Source organism: Pholcus phalangioides, unplaced genomic scaffold (genome assembly GCF_987345545.1).
Source record: "Pholcus phalangioides strain wild (caught in Gottingen) unplaced genomic scaffold, Ppha-v1.0 ptg000013l_1, whole genome shotgun sequence".
Lineage (NCBI taxonomy): Eukaryota > Metazoa > Arthropoda > Arachnida > Araneae > Pholcidae > Pholcus > Pholcus phalangioides.
The window spans coordinates 11691957-11719944 of record NW_028301606.1 but is presented as its reverse complement, the minus strand read 5'-3'; the positions used below and the strand labels follow the sequence as shown (position 1 = coordinate 11719944).

General features: G+C 34.4%; 2 protein-coding genes across 2 annotated transcripts; both read right to left on the bottom strand.

Annotated features, from left to right (window-relative positions):
- Positions 1-929: 929 nt before the first annotated feature.
- Positions 930-26000, bottom strand: LOC149078604 (transmembrane protein 177). The gene is made up of 4 exons (XM_089240718.1): positions 25827-26000; positions 10691-10862; positions 8116-8167; positions 930-3684 (listed from the first exon to the last, which is right to left on the bottom strand). The coding sequence occupies exons 2-4, from the start codon at positions 10831-10833 to the stop codon at positions 2953-2955; spliced, it is 927 nt and encodes a 308-aa protein (XP_089096844.1). The 5' UTR covers positions 10834-10862; positions 25827-26000; the 3' UTR covers positions 930-2952.
- Positions 24232-25443, bottom strand: LOC149078605 (P2R1A-PPP2R2A-interacting phosphatase regulator 1). The gene has a single exon (XM_089240719.1). The coding sequence runs from the start codon at positions 25209-25211 to the stop codon at positions 24315-24317; it is 897 nt and encodes a 298-aa protein (XP_089096845.1). The 5' UTR covers positions 25212-25443; the 3' UTR covers positions 24232-24314.
- Positions 26001-27988: the final 1988 nt, after the last annotated feature.

Sequence of the window (27988 nt, the reverse complement as noted above, 5' to 3'; positions counted from 1 at the left end):
GTTATTGCAAACTCTGATTTCATTCACAAGAATGTAATGAACGTAAAATGTTCAATAATCCTGTTCTACAGGTGTTGATATAGACAATATATGTACCAAGATAATATCAAATACGCCCTCAAAGTAGTGAAAAGATAAAATAGAATTATCCGTAGACTGGATTTCACCATGCTCACTTAAATATACATTGTACATCAGGGGTTGAGAAATCCCAGGCGCCAAGTCACTGTGATTAAAAAAATTACATTGGTACTTAGAATTTTTAATGTGTGATAACTAAATCTGTCTGAAAACATAAAATTTTTGGAATTTATTTAAGCTGGAGCCTAATCTTTTTCCTTTGATGATTTCTCAAGCTCTGTCGACACAATGACATGAAATAATTTATAAAATGGTTCAAAAATCGGTTGTCCCTTCCCTGTTAAATTAACAGATGATACTTAATACCTGGCACAAGTGAAGATAGACTTGAGGGGGGGGGGGATGTCACAACCCCCGCATTTCTGTCCATGCACCCTAGCAAACTTATTGAAGCACAAAGTTTTGTTAAATAAAAAAAAGTAAGCATTTTATGATAACTATTTCAAGCTTAAGATTTTAGAACCACATGTATCACATTTCCTTGTGTTGATGATGATTGCCAAGTTGATACTGCTTCATTGAGAATGCAAACTGCGTATGAAAAAATAGTGAGGCATCACATACTACAGTTGACAAAAAAAAAAAAAATCGTATGTTACCTTCTCACTATTTTGCTGACTGATGCTTGATGAAGTTCATGCGCTATTTTGTCCTATGAAAATTATTTTTAGACCAATTCCATTTTAAAATAGTATATTGCGTAAATATTATTAATGTGACCAGTCTAGTTCATTCCTATAGAAAAAAAAAAGCAATGAAGGGCGCAGAATAAATCCACACAAGTAAAATTAAGATAACAGTTTTTACTTCCATGTAAAACCAATCTAAACAATTTTTAATACATAAAAAAAGGAAATAACTGTTCAAAATGCATTTAAATACTTATGCAGTGAAGTTGTGATAACATGAAGCAGTGGAGGCTATAGCAAATTTATTTAACAGCAAATTTCAAAAACAAACATGATTGAATGATTTGAATTTATATAAGTAATTAACAATAATTTTCTTGTATAACACAAACTTAATCACTTAAAAGAGTGCACTTGGGTAATGCTTTTGTTTTGATTAAATATTACATTTAAGTTTTTTTCCAAATAACTGCCCTTTCATATAAAATAACATTAAAAATTGATTTAACCAATGTTTTTACAAGTTTCTGTGCATGTATTTGTGTTAATTTCAACCTGATATAACAATTTTAAAGCAGTTCAAAGAATAAAAATGTTGGTTCATCTGATTTGTTAACACTTTATATCCTGATAGTACTTTAAAGTTAGATAATTTGTTTTGAGCTAATTGTTCAAAAATATTGATTTTTTATCTTAGAAGTAAAATGACCTATATATATAACAAATAACTTACATGATATTTATTATCATTACATTTATACTTTTAATTTATCATAATTTTCGTCTTATTCTACTTTTCATAATGTCAGAGATGTAAAGGGCTAAATCAAGGTTTGACTATACAGCGTGTCCTGTAAGTCCCGATGCAGCATTTAATCTCCTCAACCATGCGTCGTAAAGGCATTGTTCCAATTTACAAAATGATCAAAATGTGTTAAAAATCACTCTGTATCAGTTATGTGAGTGAAAATACAGTGTGCTGTAAAATAAAAAAAAGTCTAAATTTTTATACAGCCCCCAAGTTATAACTTTCAATTAGAAAGTTGTGCCTAAGACAAAAAAAAAATCATGTTTCTAAGTGCACTATTCGCTGAAACCTTTGAGATTAAAAATGGGAGAAAAAGTGGGAAAGAATGGCATAAACTAATGAACAATGCTTCTTTCCCCACATTTTCTGATTTTTTTAATTTAAATCTCTCAGTGAATATTTCACTTAGAAATGTGGAACCTGTTTTGTTTGCCTCAAAAGAGACAGGGTAAATAACTTCTTAATTGGAAGTTAAATCTAAAATAATTGAAGTATTTTATTTTGTGGCACACTATTTTCACGCTCAAAACTGGTACACAGTGATTTGAGAACACATTTTGAGAATTTTTCAAGTTAGAACTGTATCTCTACAAAGAATCGTTGATGAGATAAAGACAGAATTTGGATCTACGGGACACCCTGTATATTTTTTAGGCATTTTTATTTTCAATCTCAGAAATTAAAGAAAATAGACATGGACAATGTAATCTAATTATATATAATATGTATATAATTGGCATAAAAAATAAGTTTAAAATAAATAAATAAACAGCAGAGAATCGCTGCCATCTCACCATCTTTATTAAATTTATTTTATAAGAACTAAAAATGTGAAAAAAAAAATACATAAGGCTCAATTACATTTGGCGAGTTTACTAGCTATTTTATGGCAAATAACGTAGCTAGCACGCAAACCTGTTTCAACTAGCGCAGCAAATTTCAATAACAAAGGAAATTGTGCTCTAGATGATGAGCAACTCATTTTCTTTCCCTTCCTTTTGTATATTGTCATCTTTCTCTTTATTCGCTAACCAAAGCGAGAAGAAAAAAAAAAGTAGTCACACCCATATTGCACTCGAGAGAAAAAAATGCTGGCAGTAACAAGAAAAGTAGTCTACCCTTCAACTTTACTCGTACCAGCAGAGCAAACAAAGAATTTATACTTGATAACATTATTATGCAGAACGACTTCAGTTGCAGCAAGTAGCTATCAAACTTGCCCGATGTAATTGAGCCTATAGAAAGCTTTACGGTCAGGTATGGTGCAAAAATTGTATTTATGACACAGAAATAGTGTATTAGCTACAGCAACGACAATGTATTTCACAGTTCTGTATGACCGAATAATGACAATGATCGCAACACACATTCATACTAATCAGAACCTTCTTTAATTTTCTTCTCTAATTCTTGAAGGAGCTCTAAACGTTTTGTAAAAGGCAACCTCGGAACAAATAAAAAGTAGTTTTCATTTCCTTCATGCGTGAACAATCTCTCCCCTTTCAAACCCATCAACTCTCTCAATTCTCTGTTTTTGTTCAAAGTCTTTTGATAGAATTCGATTCCCCCTTTAAGGTATTTATCATTTATTTGTGCTGCTATTTCGTCACATTTTTTGTCTCTCAGATGTCTTGTTGGATGCTTGACACAATAGTATAGCAGAATGCCTAAGAAGTAGTTTATGCTGTAAAATATTAATCTAGTTTTTATGGGCATCTTAAATGTATTGAATCTTTTATTTATAAGATAACTGAGTCTTGCGGGTATCAGAACCATTAATAGAGCGGCTATACCAGCATTTTCTATAACAAGTTTTATGTCTGTCAATAAAATTTCACGAGCGATAGCAAATTTAATCGCTTCTTTGGACAGCTGCATGGCATCCATCAAATCGAGTCCATCTATGCTCCAATTGAAATCTTCAACACCAGCCAATTTCAATTTGCTAAAATTAAATTTCATATCCCTCTGGAAATGAAATGGAAGTCCTATGATGGCACCCCATGGAGAATTTTTTCCTCCTGCGTGGAACGGTTCATGGCCTAAAACACTGAAAAATGATATCCTCTGTTTTTCCTTTTCTTTCAGTTCCATATCTTCCATAACCTACATTTGATGATAAAACAATTATTATTATCATCAGTCTTTATGTACCGCTAGAACAAAAAAATTCTTATTCAGAATAACAAGCACAGATTTCAGAAATTAAATCAAAATTATGTTTCCTATCTTTTGTTTTTATTTCAAACTCCTCACGTATTATCATGTGTATATCTTTGTCTTATCATACAAATTTGAGTATGATATACAGTCAGATCTCATTAGTGAGTCACCTGGATAACGCATCACTTCGCTTATCTGGTTACTTTTTGAAAATCCTGATTATCTTCTATGTTTTTATCAGGGTTTAAGCTGGATAAAAAATTTCTTTCGCAAAAAAAAAAGCCAAAATGGGGGGGGGGGGAAGCTTTAGCAAAATGCTACAATGCTTATGTAATGATTGATGGTTGGATGTCTACTTATTGCGTACCTCCTGTACGCATTTTTGCAAAAGTGGCTACTACTTTTTTCGCATTCTACGATTTTCTTTCGCATTTTGTGAAAAATGCAACCGTAGCTTAAACCATGGTTCTTATGCTATTTAAACTCCTGCTAATGTGTCTCCACACTCTATTTAAGAATCACTTTAGTGACAATAGGCCTTCAAAGTTTTTATAGAAACCAGAAACTCTTCACACAATCCAAACGGGTAAAGGGCTTACATACCAGAAGAGACAGAGCCAGAATCGTGTCTGGTCCGACAGAAACTCTTCACTCAATGTATATAAGCTTAAAGCTGAATTATTGGCAGCTTTCCTGCTGTTCAACAGAGCATAATGCAACCCCCCCCCCCCCCCGATTTAAGGGGCACTAATAGGCCTTTTGCCCAGGGGGGAGCGGCTCTAAGATAAGAAGCCCAGCAATAGAGACTCAATTTTTATGTCAATAAAAATTTTTATTGTTTTAATCCATCAATCTTGCTAAATTATCAAGCTGAATTATCAGTGACTAACTGCCAGTCACAGATAATTCCTAATCTTGTACAATTACAATATCAAACTACTAACTTTTTTTGACTTTGGTTTCATTAATATGAAGCCCATATATGCAACTGGACTTCAAAGTGGTACACATGCATTATGACAACCAAGCAAGTATTTGCTGGTCGAACAAATGTAATTTTTTCCCCTTTCAATACATTTTAATGATCTGGAAATTTTTATATTATTAATTATGAGAGTAGTTTTCAGCAAAGTCGAAACTACTTTCAAAAAGCCTACTGAAGTTAAAATGGCCATGTATTGGGCTTTTGCGAAATTCAACAATCTTGGGATACAAAAGAAAATTGAAGTAAACAATATAAACTAATGTAATTAACATTACATTAAGTTTATATTGAGTAATTATATTAGTAACTTAAATTAATAAATTTCCAACACCGAACTCATTTGAATAACACAAAATTGGTTTTATGTGCGAGTGCATCAATGTGGTGAGAGGAAATAGTGAGGTAAAGGTTTACTCCATTGACAAATCACAGGCTTCTGGCCACCATGGCAAATAAACAATTAATATTTGCACTTAAAATTTACTATGTATTATTATTAAAATGAAGTCGAAGGTGACACAAAAATGTCTCAATTTTTATCATTCTATTAATGATATGGGAAACATTCATTGTCACCAAAAGTTGAAAAAAAATTTGTTTGGCTCCTAGAGAACTGGACTAGTGCCTACATTTTTTTTTGATTTGTCAAGCCCTGTGGTATACTGTTTTACCAAACAATCAAACATTTTAGTCCATAGCAGAATTATATCATACAGTAAAACCTCACCAAAAATTACTCAATATAACAATACGTGGAAGAGAGCTTAATATAACAATACATAGCTTTTTACAATGATATTTTTTAAATCTTGTTTGCAACTGATTATAGTCCGATGTTAAACTCCGCTCAAATACAATACAAACTACATTATAATGAACCCCAATCTACACTGGTGTAAGAAATTAAGAGAATTTGCAGACTTGGTCGATTATCTCTAGAACTACTGTACTGATTTTAATGAAATTTGATATGTACATACATTGATATAATACAAAACAAATAACCATTCAATAATTGTAATACACACACATGATCGTGCGTAATACTCGTTGGAGTTGGAAGGTGTGAAACAGCGGTTGCAGAATAAACAAAAAAATTGGTTAATAGGGGGTATGGTCCCCTCTTACAGATATACAGGTCTCGCAGCGTGATTTCATACTTGAAATAAGGCAGTTTATCATTTCCTGTGGCAATTGGTCCCACTCGTTCAGCAACGCTGTTTTCATTCCCTGGCTGGTTCCAGGAGGGGGGGGGGGGGGTTGCGAGTTGCAATTGCCCTCCCCAGAGCGTCCCAGACATGCTCTATAGGGTTAAGGTCTGGAGATCTGGCTGGCCAATCCATCCGGCAAATATCCTCACTCTCTAGAAAATCGTCGAGCAGAAGAGCTCTATGTGGCCTCGCGTTATCGTCCATTAAAATGAACTCAGGGCCAACTGCACCCCTGAAAAGGCGAACATAGGGCTCCAAGACCTCATCCCTATACCTCACACCAGTCACAGTGCCTCTTTCAAAGACATGGACAGGTGTGCGGCCATCCAACATGATGCCTGGCCAGACCATTAAACCTCCTCTGCCATAATGGTAGATTTCGCGGACATTGTAGGGTAGGTAGCGGGTTACTGGTTCTCTCCATATGAACGCACGGCGAGAATCGGTGCTTAGGCTGAACCGGGACTCATCAGTGAAGAGAACGGTCACCCATTAATCCATACTCCAGTCTCTCTTTATATGCTCTCTGCACCATGATAAACGGATTCTCCTGTCCGTAGAAGTGAGCGGGATGCAAACAGCAGGTCTTCTTGCTAACAACCCTCTCTCATGAAGTCTTTTGGATACAGTCATCCTTGATACATGGGTTCCTGTGGCTGCATACAAGTCACGAGAGAGCTGAGAAGCTGTAGCACTCCTGTTATGCCTCGCTATAATCGACAAATGGCGATCTTCTCTGGCCGTCGTGGCTCTTGGACAACCTTGCCCAGGCTTTCTCTCGAAGGATCCGGTATCCTGGAACTGTTTCCATAAGTTACACACGACGCTGGGCGTTAAATTTAACTCTCTACAAATCTGGACTTGAGATTGGCCTGCTTCTAGCCTCCCCACAATTCGCCACCTCATTCCATCATATAAACGTTGGTGGTTACTCATTTTTACTGTTGCAATTTGAAATTAACCGATTGCTGCAAAATAACACCAAGAAATTCGCCGAGGTGTGCTAGCGAACGAAATGCGTCTTAACTTACGCGCGCTTATAAAGCCTGTTTCTCTGCTGGCTCCGCCTACACACACGTGTACGCTTACGTATTTGACGTACAAGATTTGCATTTTTGTCTAGAATCAGTGGTTTCACATTCAGTTCAGTTCTTTTCATGAAATTCGATAAAATATGCAAATTCTCTTAGTTTACTTCACCAGTGTATTACAAGATGTTCGGTATCGCTACTTTTTGCGTGATGCACCAAAGTGTATTACGATAAACCTCTTCACAGGGGCAATACATCTAACTCAATTTTGCTTAATCAATTAAATTTTTCGGTGTCAAATAAGTATTGAAAAGCACATTTGTTTTTGGTAGTACTAACAAAGCCAATTTAAAAAAAGTGCCAATGGCAGCATCAATTTGATGGCACGTGATGATAATGTTGCCTCTCAATATAACGATATTCCATATGCAATGATAAAAACAATACAGGGGTTTCTCATGAAGAAAAGTAATATTGTAAGGATTTTTCCTCTATGCAAAAACATGACATTGTGCAAACCATTGGCATTAACACGAAGTCGCCAATCATCACCGACCAGAAGGTTAAATTACCTGTCATTACACCTCGAATGAATACCTTGGAAGAGATCTTGGCAACGGGATAAGTCCAGTGGCGAAGTTCTGGCATTCATTCTTGTCATTACACCTCCAAATTAGAACTATCGTTACTAAATGAAATCTTGCTTACAAAAAAATTTCCATAGGGTCCCAAATGGGACATGTAAACTCAATGGGACATATGTCAAAGCATTTTGATGTATGACAAGTCATCTTGTCAATTTCAGATTTTGAAAGGCTGAATTGATGCTGCTTCTTTAGTGAAAAAAAACAAAAGCGATGGTCTTTTTTCCAGCTAAATTCTTAGGGAATAATCTTATCCCTCCCCCCCCCCCCCCACAAAAAAAGTAAATATTTTTTACAATCATAGTCAAAATTCAAGAGATGTAAGAATTTCTAGGGAGTCCAGAAAATGGAATAGAAATTTGGGACACTCCGGAAAAATCCAGGAGACCTGGCAGCTATGGTATGGACAGGACCTTTAAAATGTGAAAAGTTTTGGTTACCTCATTAGAGAAGACAAAAAGGCCTGATATAAATGTATATTATAAAATAAATTTTGCCCTTACTTCTTGAGCCAAAGCCATGGTGCTCTCATTCAGAAGAGCGGGCTCCTCATTTCTGGAGAGAGAGATAAAAAAAAGATTTTGATAATATGATGCAAACATAAGGAATGATAGCAAAATTCTTAAGGCAATATGAAATATATGTGTGTGTAGTCCACAATTCATATCAAAACAATCAACTAAATTTGGTTTGATTAAAAATTTCCAAAATTTTCATCATTTCCATGTGCAGCATATGTTTAACAAGTACAGCAACAAAAGAATATGCAAGTGTGAACGAAAAAAAAAAAAAAGTCCTTCCATTGCAGGAAACAAAAATATTAAGAATCTGCACCAGAAAAGTAATAGGAACTCAATAGTGGTAGTAACTACAGTACAGTGAAAGTCTGTTATAATGACTACAGCTTATAACGAGAATCACACTCTTGCAAGTAATTTGTGATTGTCAAAGAGCTAATGTTAAAGGTAGAGAAAATATTCGTTCATAGCAAAGTGTGTTACAAATGGGGAAGCTTTTATAATCAAATTTTCATTTTAACATCAAGCTAAATTCTCAAAAAAAAACACATTTTTTTCTTTCTCTCTTCAAGAATTAAACTAAAGAGATGGATTACTAATCACTTTTCCCATTGAATATGTTCCTTGTAAACATTATTCTGAGGTACTACAAACAAATTATGGATACAGCAAAATAATTTTTTTTTTTTACATTCTTAGGCTCAACCAATATGCAGGCATGTGACTTCTAGTGACTGACAGATCACTGTCATCATTCAATGCCAGGGACCATTTGACAGGAAGCTATAATCATTTCAGAATGGCTGTTAAATTGGCACTGAAAATGCTATTAAAGTGATTGCTAAATTTGAGTGTATGGATAACACAAAATTTTTCTGATTTCATGACAGGGTGTCTTAACACTAGAACAAAGGAAGTTGTCATTTTGACTGCAAAGTTACTTTAACATGATTACACCCGAACAATTTATCTGAAGTTATAGAAATTTCATGACTTTACTCATCTTGTCGAGGGTATAAAATTCTGAGAATATAAATCTTTTAGGTTTCTTAGCTTAGTGGTGACTTGACGTTCTACCTAGAACGATGTTAGCAGTTGTTTTGACTGCTATAGAGATATTTAATATGATTGAAAACATGCTGAATTGGACAGTCTAATTATAGGAACCTTAAATATTGAGGGAACAGATGCTCTATAATGGTGTTTGCTTTTCTCCAATACCCATTTTGTACCATTCAAAGGTACACTTTTGAAAAAAAAGCTCATCGTCATAGGTTATTCAATCCATTCAGTGTTTCTATGGATCTCTGTGTTTTTAATGCATTGCATTTACTGGGACAATGTTGCATGACAAAAAGAATCTCCATTTTTATCCATGGATAGAGATCCAGCCCATGGTCTGAGATGATTCTTACCATTTTTTGCTTCTTCACACTATAAATTCTCTATAGAGGGGCCCCCAACAAATATCCCAGCCTAGGTGCCCTGTTGGATGATGTGGGTGGAGGGTCATTATTTTGCCACATATCACACTTTTGACTGAGCAAAAAATCATTCTACAGTTGGTAAGCTGGGAAAATCTGTCTTGAGTGCCATGCACAGATGAAACTGATAATGCAGACAAAAGAAATTTCTGAGAAATTATGCTATTTTATTACTCTACTAATGAGTGTCATTGATGTTTTCAATAAAATGAACTCATTCAGCCCACGATACGATCAGCATTGAAAAGCTGTCTTATGAATGTATTTTACATTGCTCAGGTGGCGATTCACATTTTTTCCTTTTGCATATGCAATTTCTCAAGTGTATTGTACTTCAGACCTTGTCAGTAGACTGCCAAGTGAAAACGAAGCCACACATTGCAAGAGCTCAGAGGAAAAAAATAGTCAAGCCTATTTTCAATTTAACAAAACATGGGAGTAGACTTTGTCATAATAAGCCCTTCTGTTATTAACAAAATTCCAAAAAAATTGGTATGGACTTGGGTTTATTGTAGAAATGCATTAAAGAGATCGAGTGAATACTGTTTTAAGAAGTTTTGGCGAAGAAAAATAATATATGATGATTTATTTCCATAGAGGTAAAAAAATGATTGCTACCATCATTCTAGGTAGTCCCAGAAGTGTTATCAAATGCAAAAAAAATTCCTTTAAGACAGGTTTTCCTAAGCGAAACCATGCTCAGCTCAGAGAGAAATCTGGCTGGCACCTAAATTTTTCTTTGTCAACCTACATTAGGCTACTTATATGCATCTACTTTCCAGTATGCACAAATGGTAGTCCTTTTGCTGCAATCTTTTTCCCACAAATGGAAGCGGCAATTCTGCTATGAAAGATTCTGACAACACAAGCACTTAGAGAGGATGTCAAACTTATTTACTTTATCTGTTACTTAAGTTTCTTAGGCAAACTAGGTGGATGTCTTATCAATGTGGGTTACCCTCTCTCGTATTTTCGGTTGAATTAAAAAATTAAGCACAAATGAAAATCTATAAACCAGTAGTATAGCCTCTTCAAGATTTTTTTTTTCCAGATGAACTCGACCAAAAATCACTTACTCATAAAGGCTGACAATACTTTGGTATTTATCAAGAAGTGGTCCATGAAAGATTGCATTGGCTCCAAACACAGATGCAGATGCAATACCAACAACCGTTCTTGTGAAAAGACGTCCATTGCTAGTGGCAAACCAGGAAAACATCTGGATTTATGGGTATGATCTTGCAAAATCTGAAAAAATGTACTGAAATGATGATGAATTACCATACATACATACTTATTGATTTTTAAAACACTTGAGTGACAAAATATAACTGATATGAACCATCAATATAAATTTCTGGTGTATGCAAGGGCTGCACTATATTATTTCTCCCATAAAAAGTTTTGATATTAATTTGAAAGTTGCATCTGAGATGAATGCATCAGGATCAAAGAAATACTTGTGTTATCAACTGAATTGTCCATAATTAAAAATACCGAACCTGATGGCTTAATCAATGAAATCAGTGATCATTTTAGGGGGGGGGGGAGGGAGAGGGAAATTGTCCACACATTGTTGTAAAAGTGCTGTTCAAGCAAAAGACAGTAAACACCACTTTTTTTTTACTTTTTTGTGAAGTATATGGAAAAATGTGTTTAAACAAAAAGTATGGAACAATTTGCAATACGCAAGACAGAAAAGAATAGACACTTCATAGATTGTAACACACATTTAATGAGCAAAAAACTATCAGGATATATGTATATTTATTTACACGTCTATACAATGCTCACAAGTTAAACAAAGCAATAACAACAGTCAGAAGAGCTATATAAATTACAAATTATTTTACAAAATATGCACATATAATTTAGAAAGCTCAACATGATATCGAATCACTCGGTCTAAAAGTATTCTCATAACAACTATACACGTATAATTACACACAACACACACTAAGTAACACATTTATAAAAGAAAAAGGTACAATTCACATCTATCACAGTTCTAGGGCAAACTTTTCACATTGTTGGAATAATCAGATCTACTGAGAGATTTATATTACACACATACATATTTTGTCTCTCGTTTTCCTTCTTTTCCATGTAGAAAAAAATTTAACATCGACGTAGAAAATGCAAATTACAGTGACAAATTTGTAGAGAAAAGTTTCCAATGGTTCAATAAAGATTACAGCGATGTAAGAAATATTTGCATTTGAAAGAGAAAATATATAAATATGCATCTCTTCGAACACACATACAAACATATATGAACCAGTCGTGTACATACATTCAACTTGGTACAGAGAAATTTCCTTCCATAAAGTGACAATAAAAGAACGATGCTGCCACGGTCGACAAAAGACTAAATTAATTTAATTACACACACACACATGCTACTGAGCAGAGCACATTACTGTACAAAACTAATTACATACAAATACCTGATTGAACATTTTTTGAGGGAAAATATTGGAATCCATGCGACAATAAACACTATTGTTTTTATTAAGAACTATAAATTTGTTTTAGGTGTAAACATTTTGCACATGTAAGTCAGAAAAATTCAGAGTCAGAAAACAAATTTTCATAGCTGGTGATATGCTGGTATAGACAGTCATTTTGTTTTTAAACTAAGAACTTCAGTTCCTCATAATCACGCAGTCTAAAATATCTGTCAATTCAGATGTAAATCGAAAAACTTGGACTTCATGATTTGGAAAAATAAAATATAATAATCCATGCATTAAAATGTTATCAAGAACACATGAAGATATACAGCATTGTATTTTTGTAATCACTTGCCACAGAATGAGAATAGGAATTATGGTCATTTATTTATACAATTGTACATATACAGCCATTCGATTATTGATTGAACATGAAAAAAACCTCTCCAGTCCTAACTATTGAGACAGCACAAGTACTTTGTATCTAAACATGCTCAGTTCATTTTCACAATTTAATTACCAATGTTTTCAAGAATTTTTCTACATACAGAATGACGCTATTTCATGTAATTTGCACAAAATAAAAGTCTTTGTTTGAATTTGTAATCTGCTTCAGCAATTTTTTACCTAATTGTAATTTCTTTATATGTATTGTGACACTGATAATGAAAAATGAAGTGATAGATAAAACCCTTTCTCTTCCTTGTCACTAGTAACAGCAAATGAATAATTTGGTAAAAAAAAAAAATTTGTTTGCTTTGGATGAAAATTTACAATTGAAGTTTGCACCAATAATTCCTTTTACTGGTCAAAATCATCCAACTTCCAATAGCCAACCATTCAAAGTTATTGCTTTTCCAAGTATGAACATGGAAACAATTTCTACAGTTGTAGAATTAACAATTACACTGAAGTAAATTGAACACAATGCCAATCATCATATACAACAAATAAAAAATAATTCACAGTCTTCTGATAGTTACCATTTTAGATGACTTTTCATAAGATAAACTCAACATTTTAAGAAAAAAAAATGTAGTCATTACTAAACACAATCTTGGATGAAGTTTGAAATACATTAGAAAATTTATTTTCCAGTCTCGTACACATTTTTTCTATTAAATAATTTTAACAAAAAAAAATATTTTAAAGAAAATTTTGTAGTATTCATTTTCCTAATCTGAGTATCTTAGTTTCACATGTAAACACGAACATCACTGGTGTTGGATAGTTGTCAAAAAAAAAAACATAACATACATTTCATTGATCAATTCATGAACTTTCAAATATTTTGTAGGCTTCTCAAATATGAGGTATATAAATATGTGGCACATATTATAAACTGCTGATATACCAAGAGCCATCACGCTTTTAAAATTAATTTTATTGCAGAATCACGCTTTTTGAAATATAATAAATCACATGTAAAGGGAGATGAAGACAAAAAAGGTGATTCCTCTCTCTATGTATATAATTTTATATTCTAATCTCATTAATATTTTGTAATCATGGTCTGAATATACAACCTTGTTTGAGCATGTATCACCTCTGAATACAAATACTTTGAAATACATTTCCTAAATCATGTGAGAAAAAAAAACTAAGCACAGACATTATTCTAATAATCCAATGAAAATCAAGTAATAAAAATGTAAATTGAACAAATCAACCGATGTTACACACAATCCATACATTTTATCCCGTGGAGTAAAAGTGATGGCAATGCCCATTTTAACAATACTGACAAGAGCTTTCTTTCAATGTGACTTGACTTAATTCAATTTAGATGTCAATGAAATATATCTAATGAAATACTTCAGATAAAAATTCTGAAAATAAGTTTGATGGACTTAAAAATTATCAGGTCAATTATTTCATACAAAAAGAACTTGCACCTGGGATAAAAGTATAAAGGTCACGATACATGATGTCCACTAAAACATGTACAAGGTCAAACATTTCTTATATAAAAACTTCAATTTTGGCAAAATTAAATGAGACGAACACTTAAACTAACTACAAAGCTTGAATAAAAGTTTTCACATGTTTTGAACGAAGAGAACTAATTGAAAATAAACAATATACACATAAGTAATATAAATTTAATATATACACAGGCATTACATAAAAAATTATATCGCTGAGAAATATGAAAAAAAAAATCTTTTCCTCAAAGACACCTACATATCATGCTTTCTTTCTTTACACTCACATACATATATTACACAACCTTTGGTTTGCATTCACACGTACAGTAAGAATCAAGTTTGAATTTGTACACTTATACAACAAATAAAAGGCTTGAAAACAAAGTAAAAGTATATCATAATTCAATTCATTATAATATGTACAAGCAATTTCACTAATTTATGGATGTTAACAAGAAAATTAAAAAAGAAAATCCACAGAAATAGAAACTGAGATTTGCGATAGTTAATGAAGACTAACTTCATCCTTAGATAAAATGTATAGGAAACTTCTACAGCAGTATTTCAGGGAATAAGAAACATAGTGCTTGTACAACTGAAACAACTGCTGCTCATGTATAAAAAAAATTATCAAGTTTCATTTCTACCTCATGAAAAATTACATTTTTTATTGTAATTTCCAGCATATAATCTAAACGTTAGTTTCGCAACTTTGAGAAAAAATGTCATCCACATGAACAAACTTCATTCACCAATAATAAAATTGTTAAGAATGGAATGGCAGGATCCCCAGCAAAATCTGCTGGACCATTTCCCTGACCGAAACTAGAAAACTCCCTGACCAAAGCCAGGACTGTCTTAACACTAGAACCGCGGAGTGGGTCCATTTGACCCAAATGAAACTTTGTTTTCATTTATCTCGAAAACTTAGATGCAGATGTTAAAAAAATTTCGTGACTTTTCATGATATCATACAAATATTAATTCACGAAAATTTTATCTTCACATTTCATGTTTCAGAGCTATAAGCACTTATACCTAGAACCGAGGTTTGGGTCATTTTGACCCAACGTACTATTCTATAGGAAAAAAGGGGGTGTCAAATTTTCTTAGAAGTGGTTACCCTTTCTAAAAAGTATTTGTAAATGAAGATAGTGAAGAATAAAGGTCTTTCAAGGCCAAGGCCAATTTATTATCAGAGCAGATTATCTTTTTTTCAATGGAGAAATGGCAAGTAGAGCTAATTTTTTTTTTCCCTTGTAAACTTGAATACCTGGAATTCTGACAGAACTCAATAAAGATTTTGGGAGAGTAAAAGCTTAACAGAATAAAACCTGTAGTTGAAATTTCTGTAGGCAAACGATGTCACAGAAAAAAAAAAATTTGGCTTGCACCAAATACATTTTTCATAGATTTCCAAACCTTGGGAAGTATCAGCGTCCAACGAATCTCTCTCTTTCAGAGCACATAGTGATGCAACTGATCAAGCCATTTGAGAACAAGGCCAGAAATGTCTCAACCGACACGTTTTTTCACTACACTGAAGCTGGCTCAAATACAAAAAGCCAAAAAATATAAGCTTAGTATAGACAGTGAGACGAAATCGAAGAGCAATATTATCTGGCGCCCAATAAAGACAGTGAAACTACAGTTGTATGGAACAATGATGCCACAATGACAATTTATGAAGGAAAGAACAATATAAGTTTTTCATTACTCAGCATGCTTCATCTGGCAGTCGATATTGGCAGTAGTAGCCCACACAAACTATTTCACCCTACAATTCAACAAAGTGTAACGTTCAAATGCCCAGAAAATATTCGGTGAAGGTGGCATCACAGACGTTTTCTACAACGTCTTGGATCTCACTATAAAAATATTCTATTCCTGTATTTTGTATAGAACAGTACAGAAGGCCAGAACTATTTTTCGAAAGCAGTTCCTCTAAAATCTTATTGAAGAGCTGCGTTCATCATATGTGTTGCCCTTGCGCAAAAGGAAACGTTCGTACGTTCTTGATCATGTAACTGTTCAAGAGCGATCAAAATAATAATAGTAATAAATAAAAATAAACGAGTCTGATATGTCAGGTAACACAAAAATGTGGAAACAAAACAGTTAATTTTTGCATGGGATGTGCAACTTCAACATGCGATGAAAGTGCAAGAATAAAAAAAAAAAAAAATTGCTCAACTGCTCATCATATACCCCTTATCATCATTCCCCTTATCAGTAAGAAATCAATACTTATTTGACAGAATCATATTATAAACTTTTTCATACTCAATTTGACACGCTTATTTTACATCTTTGTCATATTATGGGATAACTGAAAAATATTTTTGGACTGAATAGAATAAATAATGTACACTAAATCGTATTTTTACTGAATTACATCATTTGTATTGTATTTATTTTTTAGCTAATTTTGAAGCCCATTTTATATTCATAAAAAAATATAGTTTTCCATTACATACACGCAATTAAACAACATTGAAATAAAATAGGGAAAAACCCAGGAACCGAAAATAAATTCCATGTTTTCAATATGAAACACAGTTTTTTTACAGTTTGGGCCAATTTGAGCCAGTCCGCGGTTCTAGGTATACCGAAAGTGCCACGGTTCTAGTGTTAAGCCCATGTGATTTTTCTGAGGCCCTACTTGGCAAAATTTATGTACTTACTTTCAAAAATTTTAACGAGATCTAATTTTTTTGGGGGGGCCCGTTTTCTCGAGTTCCTGAAGAAAGCAATTTGAAATATTAATTTTCCAAATATTTGATAAATTCCAGTTTTTAGACAGATTTCAAAATTATGGTGATATGGCCAAATATTCATGGCAGTGGTTCTTGCTCTGATCTTTTGGGGTTCCTTGGAGAGGTTTCATGGAGTCTGTGAACTTGGATGAGGAAAATAACTAATTGTTTTAACATGCGCTGAAATATCAAAGCTTGACAAATCCCAGGAGGAGACTATAAAATCGATATTTTATAGCTTTTCAGCCCCTAAGCTTTTCTGTATGTAATTGATAAATCAGAGTTATCAAACATGAAAAAGGGTGATTAAGTCTGAAAAGGAAAAAACCCCATTATTTGGGACTCCTAAAAAATTTGTCTGCCGTCTAATTTTTTTTGTCCCTGCTGAATATTGTTCAGTAAAAGAGTCAGAGAGGTCTTCACTTTACTGACACAAAGAGTCTGTGGAACACAAAAGATTAAGAACACCTGGTTTATAGCCCCAAAGCAGAACGTTCTGCAGCCAGCTATCAGGTGACTGAAAATGTTCCACCATATAAATTCATTTAGAGCGTTTTCCATGCAAAAAAGTTTTTTTCTTAAAATTCTTCCTGAGATTGTTCTGCAGTAGCACCGATTGTTCTACGATGTACGGTGCAGATTTCGACATATTCTGCTTTGGGGGTTTATAATGAACCTATTATCATGAACCTTAAATTAGTTATTGTGAAAACAGAATAAAGTGCAACTAAGAAATAGTTGTACAGAATGTGCATTCTGTATTTTTATAGTTGGACAAAAACGTTTCTTCTAAAGAAAACTAAAAAAAAAGTAAGCATGTGATCAATGTTGGACCAATAAATAAAAGGGGAAAATTCTCAAATATTTGACCATACTTTGATTGCGAGCAAAATAAAATCTTTTACACATGAAGCTACAGCCAATAATTTACAATTTTATCTATTAAAAAAAGGCATATTCAATTCATGAATTTGGCAGCAGTAATACTTTTAAAATGAATATTATGAATTCAAAATTTATTTTCGAAATATAAGAATTAACCTGTGTAAGGGCTGAATAATTAATAAATTTTATGCCTCAGTTGCGAAACCATAACTGTTACATTTAGATTATACCGGTTTTCTATACATTCATCATTTTGTTCTTCAATTTACACAGCATAAATAAAAAAATTGATTCAATAAATAAAATATATGCATTGCATAGAATGGTCAGAGCATTTGCAAAATTTTAGAAATTTTTTCCAAAAAAAAAAATATATATATTTGTACAAATAACAGTACGCCAAAGTCATTTACACAAAATGAACAAATCTACAATTCAAGTAAACTGCCCAGAGAAAGAAGGGGACTCCATTACTAAATTAATGCATCACAATGAGTGTATTTTTTTTTTCGCTCTGCTCAACACACGTTTCTGAAAAAATTCTGAAGCACACTGAATAAAAATTATTTTAATAAAGATGGCACACCCTAATGTGAAACGTATACCTGTGAAAAAAAAATTGTTGAAATATTATAAAGTTGACATTTCTGTCGGAGAATATAGGTCGATGTGATCAAAAGAGTTTTTGACCATGGGGAAATTACCAACAATGCCAAAAAGGTACTATGCAAAATTGAAAAAAAATACATGAAATGATCGGCACAAAATTAGTTTTCTCTGTATTAGATACAATTTCCAGAAACAAAAAACCATTACATTAATTTATTTTAAAAAAAGGCAAAACTGTCACTCAAAAACATTAAATTCTGGATGATAATGATACAGGCTAACATTCTAAAGTCTGGCTATCAATAATAAGACTCTTTCCGATTTTCGCCATTGGTGTTGGAGCGCATTTTCAAATTTACTGCATTGGTGCACAACTATTTTCTTGAGGCATAATTTAAGTTTTGATAGGGCTGTACTTGATAATCAATTGCTGGTTCTTGCTTGCATCTGCCAACAGGCATTCTCGCTCATTCCTTTTAATTTTATTATTTTTTGCTGTAGCATGGATTCAGCAAAGGAAAGAAGCGGCCCAAAATGTAAAAACTTAATTTCATTTAGTGTTTTTCTTTCTTTAAAGGACTGTACAGGTAGTCATTTATATGTTAGATATATACAGTAAAATCTGGCACTAATCAGGTCCAAAAAAGGTTGCCAGATTTTTAAAAATGTCAACCTGTAGCTATTTATTGCTAGTTCAGGATGCCAAATGATCTAAGCTGTGTCATGTACTAATGCTTCACAACATCTGCATGAACAGATTCATAACCCCAGGGAATATACACTACCACAGTATGATGAAACCCACGTGGTCTTCAGCACATTCAGAGAACATTTACTGAAATATTCCAGATGAGCCATTTCAGCAGCAGTTCATTCAGCACTCCCCAGTTTTAAGCAACAGACCTTACAACATTTGCAACTTATTCGAAAAATAATAATCAAAATCACAGATAGATGGCAGCACCTGAGCATAAAACTTGAATTTTGATATGATACATCATCGCTTTCGGGTAAGCCTATAACATCTTACATATCAATGCACCCTCGGGTTCTAAAATGGCTGATTCAGACACAGCCATCTCTTCTTGACATAAAATTATAATCACAGTGGAGTCTCAATAATCTGAAGTGAACTAGACTAACCTCAGATTACTGAAAACTTAGATTATCCGAAAGGTGTTAAAAAAAAAGTTTGATTGGAAGGGGGCCCTACTCTTACCTTATTTTGCACATCAATTCAATAGATTAACTCATTACACAATTGCCAGGACCCACAGACTCTGGTTAAAGGAGGCTGATAAGGGACTCAAGGTACTAGGATACAGCTATTTTTTGCACTATAAATTTGCTACAGAGGTGCCTAGGGATTCACAAGAAATCCCAGCCTAGCAATCAAGACCTTCCAACTAAAATTTACCGCATTCATGAAAATGGGACAAGGCAAAAAAAAAACCAAAAAAACTCATGCTTGGGGAAAAACAGAGGTTTCGGAAAGTATTTAAAAATAAACTCAAATAGCACCTTAGATTACCTGGAACCTCAAAGTTTTGAGACTACTGTAATTACCTCCTTGGTTATGGATTTGAGGGTTGTATTCTGCTGTTAATATAATCCTTACCCTCAATGGAAAATGTATAAATTGATATAATCTCAGAAAAGAACCTCTCTTATCCAGCGTCCCTTAATCTGGATCTTCCCCATATAAATTGACTTTGAAACTATCTTTTCTTACTAGGATTTTGTAAGTGATCTTATCATATTACTGAAGTAGGTACGAACATTTGAAAAATTCATGGCAGCACTAAAAATTCATGTGCACAATATTAGACATGCACTCAGACAGTACTTAGGCACGTATACGCACTTCTAGCAGTAATTTGGTAGTAAATTGCCGGTGACAAAAAAGAGAAGTGCTCAATTTGAAAGAACAAAAGTAAATACATACGGAAATTCATGGTATGTGGATGATTCCTATCAGGTCTATAAGACACAATATTCATTTTTTAAATTCTAATTTACTCAAGGTCCAAAGAGTATCCCGGCAATGAAATATTTTCTATATATGGTGTACCTTAGATTCAGTATACACCATATCTAAGCGAGTGGATGGGCAGGGGGGGGGGATTCGGTGGCCCAGGTGTAGAACCAGTGGGAGCATTGAATTCACTCTTTTACAACTACTTCAACTTAATGTATTAGGCGAAAAATTATATGCTTGCACCAGCTGGCCAAATATATATTTATGTTCCCTTGATCCCAATTAATAGAAGTTCTACTGCATCGCCTCTAACAGTCTCCAGCCTCATTTTCATGACGGCAATTCATTTTTGTCAGCGTATCTTGAGACACGTGTATAAATGACTGAAGTCGAAGAGAGTGGCTTTGCACACCGCTGCCAGCAAGTTTATTAAATAAGGGAATCGGTAATAATTACGAGATTTTCATGATTGAAAATGGCAGCACAATTAAAGAAATGTGCCGCCACTTTGTTACGGAAAATGTCAAAAAAATTTTCACGCTATATGTCAAGGTATATTTCTTATAAATACAATGAAACATCTATATAATCATACTCAAGAGGCAAAACAAACAAACATATTGTTAAAAGAAGTTATACAGTTGAATCCCGTTATAACAAACGTCAAGAGACCGGAGGAATCACTTTGTTAAAACGAAATTTCGTTATAAAGGAATTTTAGGTTACCTAGCATTGTTTCCATGTAAACTTATTTAAGGGATTAAAAAAGTGTTCATTAAAACGAGATTTTCGCTATAACGGTATTCGTTAAAACAGGATTCGACTGAATTGTTGTAGATGTAAAAGTTAATACACATTAACACTATGGAAAGTACAAAGGGACCAGAGAGTAATCATATTGTATAGACGAGTATAATTATATAGAATTTTCACTGTATGTATATGTACTATACTAGAGCTCGACTAATCCCAGGTCATCATGACAATGAAGATATTGGAATTGGTGTAATTTCCTATGTGTGATTGCTAAATCAAGGTAATTTTGAATGACCTTATATACTTGGGCTCTATTAGTATATAAAAAGGGAAACATCTGTTGCGCACATGTAAAAGTATATCTCTGAAATCGGTACTTTGCTACAAGAGTGCAGATGTTCGCTCTTGTACTCAGTACATTGTGATGCAATTGTGTTAAGTTTGTTGTAACATGCATATTTGCTTAGTTTTCCCATCTACGTGTACCTCTATCATGAAACATTTCATCCCGAGCCAAGCAATGGGCACTAGACAAATGTCAAATTTGGGAGGATAAAACAGTGATGCATTCGTCAAAGGAGCTTGGGATTCATCTCTTGATTTTATATAGCTAAGGCTGCGGTCAGAACCAGGTTGTGCATAGGAAGAGGAAAAAAAAAGAAAGCACAAGCACTGCAAATTAGTAAAGTAAAATCACAGTGAACAGAAGTTAAAGTGAGTTAGAATTTGAATATTGTTTTTGAGGTTTCAGCGCTCCACTCTTGTGAAGAGAGGCTCAGTGTTGATGCTGGACAATTTGAATCAAAGCAAAAAGTTTTCCCCGACTCATTTTTTCTATCCTAGGAATTCTCGGTCCAATGTTTAGTGAATGCAAACATTCATTGCACAATAAATATTTGTGCTTTCATTATTCTATATATGAAAGACAGATGGCAGCACCAGCAAGAATATTAGAAATTTCACAGAGGAATGTGTACCAGGTGCATGTGCAGTTAAATAGTAACTTCTTTTATCACCAAGATTTTTGACTAAGCCATAATCCTTCTTGGCTTGTTTTCGAACATTATTGGGTGTTTACATTGTACCACCGTAAGTTTAACAAATAATGTCGAATTGGATCCGAAGATGAAAAAACTCCAAATAGAACAGCGGTTACACTGTATATAGGGAATTTACTATCAATGGTAGTGGTGGGTTATCACAACAATCATTGGCATGCTTTTTAAAAAATAAGAGATTTATGAAGCGCACTTGATAATGGCTTGCCATGCCTATTCATACTTTGATTAAAGTGCAGAGACTGGTTTTTGAAAAGTTCCGATCCGATGAGACTTCGCTGGTTTCATGAGCTAATAGGCCAGTATAGTACATTTTAGACAGAGTTGGGTTAAAAGAAAAAAAATATACTACTCCAAATACATTAGAAATGGTACATATACAATGAGCATATGTTCTTCGCTTCCCCCCATGAAAAGTTGAAATGATAGGCCTGTACTACTACTTAACCGGAACACAATGCACCTCATACACATTCCTTGATGAAATTTCTAATGAATCAGCACATGCCGAAGAGAATGTGTGTTCTGAGTGTATGCTTAGCCCTAACGTATTTATGATGTTGAGTTACGCTTGTTTCCAACTTCCATTTTCTGAAGTAAAGATGGAAATACTTGAATTTTCATGTTTTGTCAGTATTGGTGTTGTAGGCCTGCCTGGTCTCTGCGGAAAGACATTTTCAAATGAGAGACCGGCTCACATTTGTGCCTTGAAGTGTACTACTACAGTTTAGTAGTGTACTACCACTAAACCATATGCATACAGCTCATTAACATTCCTCTGGGAAATTTCTATTGTAGCAGTGCATGCCAGAAAATATGTGTACATGTGGGGTACAGTTTCGACAACTCTTGGCATAAAAGCTGTTGTGCTGAGTATGCACACCAAGTGACACATGTGGCTTGATGAGCGTGCTCAGCCCAAAAGCTTTTATGTCAAGAGTTGGCAAAACTCTGCCACATATTTGCAATTCTAACTTAATTGTGATGTTGGAGTTATGCACTTTTTGTGTTTAAAAACTTCTGTCATTCCATATTAGTTTTAAAAGCGGTTCCTGACCATCTTCAGTGTTAAAAATGAGTGCCAGGTGCTTGAATAGGTAAAGAGACATAGTAAAGATTATGGCAATTGCTGCTAGTTTTGACCAATGAGCCTTTCCCAAGTATGTTTCAAGCATCAAACTTTTTATGTCAAAAATACGCTCATACATTTAACTACTCTCAAACTCTCTATATATATTTTCCGAAAAATAACAGATTATTCTAAAGTCTAGACATGTACCAGGCAGTAATTCAACGCTGAAAAATGGCCCAGATAGAGATTATGGGTATGTTTTGGAAGCTTCTGTTGTGTCGCACTGGAGGATGGCGAGAAAAATAGTAGTCAAAATTCTGATGAGTTTATTTTAAAAATAAATATTAGAACATTTAAGGAGTTAAGGGTGCCATTGTAGTGCTTAGGAGCCATACGATACTATAGCATAGAATTCTGTCGCGAATAATAGTTATATCAGCCGGGATCCGACCAGCCAAATATATTTTGAGATAGAAACGTTCAATAATAACCCCTTTCCATGCTGATACGAATTCGGAAAAATTTTTGATATCCAACACTTTAATTTAGTAATCACACATAGAAAATTTTAGTCACCATGACGATTTAAAGTCTAGGACTTGTACAGCTCCAATTCAACAAGTGATTCTCAACTAATGGATCACTACAATCTCAGACTTAGTGACTTTGTTGTTTGTTAAGCATGTTGACATTAATTCTGAAAGTTTTTTGGCACCAATAAAAATTTTTTTAGTGGCCATAGAAACCCATGCGGGATTCTGCCCTTTTTCCCTTCTCTTTTAAACCGGTGATGTTGCAGGGGATTTCGACACTGCTGCATCTTAAAATTTTGTGATAGATAGAAGAGAGAGATTACGGAAATAATCTCTCTACATATTTCAATATTATTTATAATCTTTTCCTCGTCGAAAAAAAAAATCAATTCAGAGCAGGAAAAATAATGGAATCACAATCTGAATTTCATAGCAGATGAAGGAGAAAGCAAATTATTACATTAAAGAACGAAAAATATCCAATGCGTGAAAGTCCATTAAGAAGTTCATATAATATTGAATTTATGTCAATATCGAGTAATTAGAGAAAAATAACAGTTGTATCACTATAGACTGACTACAAAATATGAAGATATTGTCTCGATGAAATACAAATTTATAAATAAATCTCGGTAGACAGTATCAAACTACAAGTCATATTCGAACTGTGTCTCAATCGAAAGAGCTCTGGTCCGCTGGAGCAGGATCCAAAGGCTTGAATGTTCCGTACGGCGAAGAAGCGCAGGTGACCAAAGAGTCATTTATTGAACCGCCCGATCTGCTGTCGTTCACGATGACGCTGCTGCACTCATCCATGGAAGTGAACGAAAGATTCTGGACATGAAGAGGATTAGGCGACAAGTCGGACGACGACATTCCGGTGTTTTGTTGCTTGGCACTGCTCGGGAGGTACTCGCCGTCATCGCTGTCCATATCATACTTGCGCTTCAAGGACAACTGACTAGGCCTGAGGGATATCGGGCTTTGGCTGCACCTGGTTAGATTCTTGCGAGTAGGACTCGGACTAGGCGTGGATGCAAAGGCACTGGGTACAACAGGAAGACAAGTAGACGGGGAGAAACACTGGCGGCCGACATTCGTGGGCGACGGAGAGCTGCACATCCCCGCGTGTGAGGTAAACACCCTCAGAGGATCCGTCAGCGAATGCGGCCTCTTGTTGTCATTGAACGACGCTTCGTCGAGAGTAAGATCTTCCAGAGAGTGAGACATCTGCAACCTTGACTTCGTCTCCCGTTCGTGAGCAGCCTCCCGGAAAACCACGTCCATCGACTCCTCGTTCTTGATCTGAACGACCCTGCTCAGGACCAGCGGCGACAGGGGAGCCGTCGGGGAATTCGGCGAGCGGCTCGGGCTGAAGCTCCCGCTGAAACGACGAGCGGGCATGCTCCTCGGTGTCCTCTGGGCAGCCGCCTGATGATGATGATGGTTACCGCTCCTGCTCTGCAAGCTACCGTGCGAGCTCGTAGGCGACGATGTCAGTTCGTTGATCATTGGTGCGCTGCTGGATCTTTTCAAGTTCGTAGTTGGGTTCGGTGGATCCACATCCATTTCAACGAAACACAATAACTTAAGAACGAAAAAAAAAAAAGAAAAAAAAAGGGGGAGGAAACGGGGAGAGAGAAAATGCGAACAATCAAGAACAAAACTTAGAAAGTATCTATCTTTCGTGGCAATCTCAAGACACAGCACATTCCATTTAGAAGTATAAAATCCACAGTCGAGCCCATATCGAGTATACAAACAATTCTTTTCCAGTATAAAAATTGAGTATACAAATAAATATTACAAAGATATCTACAATATAATAGTCTAAGGACCGAAATGTTCGTTTCCCATACGGTTGACCGTGAAGTCTTTGAAAGTCCCCATTCGAAGACTAGAGCTCAACAATGGCCCATGATCACAAATTAATTGAAAGCAAGACAATAATTATTAAAAACAATTCCGCGAACAACAACAACAACAATCGTAGTGATAACCATGCGATCTCTCGCGAGGTCGATGGTTTGAATAAAAAAAAGAATAATAATAATAAAATGTCTATTCTCGTCTGGAGCAGCAGCACCAACAATAAAAAAATAACTCAACAATACAATTTCACTTAGTCTAAATAACTTCGTGCACAACAATTATTAATTGAAATAATCAAATAATGGAACCTACTCCTCGTGAAATAATTAAAGAATTAATTAATCTCGATTGCGGTAATTATGTATTTCTTTTTTTTTTCTTCTTCAAATAATAACAATATTATATTATTATCCTTGGCACATTAATGGCCAATGTACTACCACCATCGAAGGGTTACTAGATATGACTTCTGATTTGTTCTCCTTCATTCGCCGTTGAAGAGTCGCCGGTGGCGGGACTTACTAGATTGGAGATATCGGGGGGGGGGGAAAACGAAAAGAAAAACTATTTCGAAAAACAAATGATATTTTTTATGTATATTTCGCATAAGACAGGATATTTTGAAAGAAATTTCATATTACAAGATGATAAAAAAAATAAATTAGCATCACTTTTGAATGGATATAATATGTAATCATATTTATGACTCATTAATAAAGTCATAATTAACGTTACCATATTACCTGTTTTTTTTACAAATTTCAGCTAATTTTTCTTTTTTTTGCTTATTACTGTTCGAAGAAAAAAAGTCCATTAAATTAGTTTGATCGGAGACATATGTTAATCCTCAATACTTTTGTTCTAAATTTGGTGTGTGGATTTCTTGACTTCCAAAGTAGAACCTGTGCTGTCACCTGTTGTCGTGTTTGATAACCTCCAAGTGTACTTATCACTCAGTAGATGACAGCATCAGTTCAGCATCCGAATTTTATTGTCAGTTTACTAAACATGAACTGACCATATTTTTTCGAGAAAAATATGGGATATTCAGATAGAAACTCTTTGAAGGAGAAATTGAGTAGAGGGAGGAAAACCCTTAGAGGAGATTTCGGAAAAACTTATACTTCTCCTTCATGATCCAAACTATAGGAAATGTGTAATTCGAAAAAAATATGTCAAAATCCCCCCTTACCCTTGCAGACGCCCATGGTGATGGAAAAGAAACACTGATTTTTTTTCTCTCGTTCACCAATTGGCCCTGCTCTATCTGGTATCGATTTCAGCACAAAATATCCGAATAAGGGGGGGGGGGGCTATCCAATAATGCGGGGAACAATTCAATTGCCATTTTACCACGTTAGTTTATAGAAATGAATTATCTTTTGGGTTAGATAATACAATTAAACGATCGACGTTAGTTGACCCAAAATTGAAAAAAGGAACAACGGCTATACGCGTTTCGGAACTGTGTGAAGTTCCTTCATCAGTAGGGTGACCATACGTCCCGTATTTCCCGGGACAGTCCCGGTATTTTCTATTTTTTTGGCTGTCCCGACTTTTTAGCAAAAGTGTCCCGGTTTTTCCCGTATTTTGCACGAAGCCTACTTGAATTTTTATTCTTTATTGAAATCAAAGATTGAAATTATTTTCAACTTATAAATTATATTATGATAACTGCAACTATAAATGAGTATATGAATCTCCCACATTTGTCTTAGTGAAAATTTTTTTCCGTGGAATTCATTTTAATCCACTGCAATTAGCATTAATGCTGCATTTCCCGCCATTGTGATTTCTCGTTATTTCAACAATATTTGGTGACTTTGTTCGGTTTTGGCGTCATTTTTGGCGATAATTGGCGATGTCCCGTATTTTCCCGTATTTGGAATCCCAATGTCCCGTATTTCTCTCGAGGATATATGGTCAGCCTATTCATCAGTGGCAGAAAAAGTGAAAAATATTAAAAAAGTGAATAATATTGAAAAAGTGAATGAATAATATAGTAAAAGAGTGAAAAATATTGGAAAGTGAAAAATATTTTCACTTTTTCTGCTAGTGATGAAGGGACTTCATATAGTTCCGAAACGCGTATAGCCGTGGTTCCTTTTCGCAATTTTGAGTGAACTAACGTCGGTCGTTCAATTGTATTAGCGTTAGTTTAGTTTTTCTTATTGAAGACTGATGAAGAATCAGCATTAATAAAGTTCATCGAATATTTAATTACAATGATCGCAATACCTAAGATTTTTAATTTCCATTAGAAAAGTTAGCGCCCTCTATTGGCTCAGCAAAGAACAAAAATAAAATAATTAAATGTACGTATCGAAGACTTAATTATTTAGAGGCCAGTACCTACTTTCTCTCAAATGCATGTATTTTTTAAATCTTAACTTAGTAACATGTTTTCCATTGATTCCATATGTTTCATTCAATAAAAACATCATGTGTATAGTGGTTGATGTGTATTAACAGTT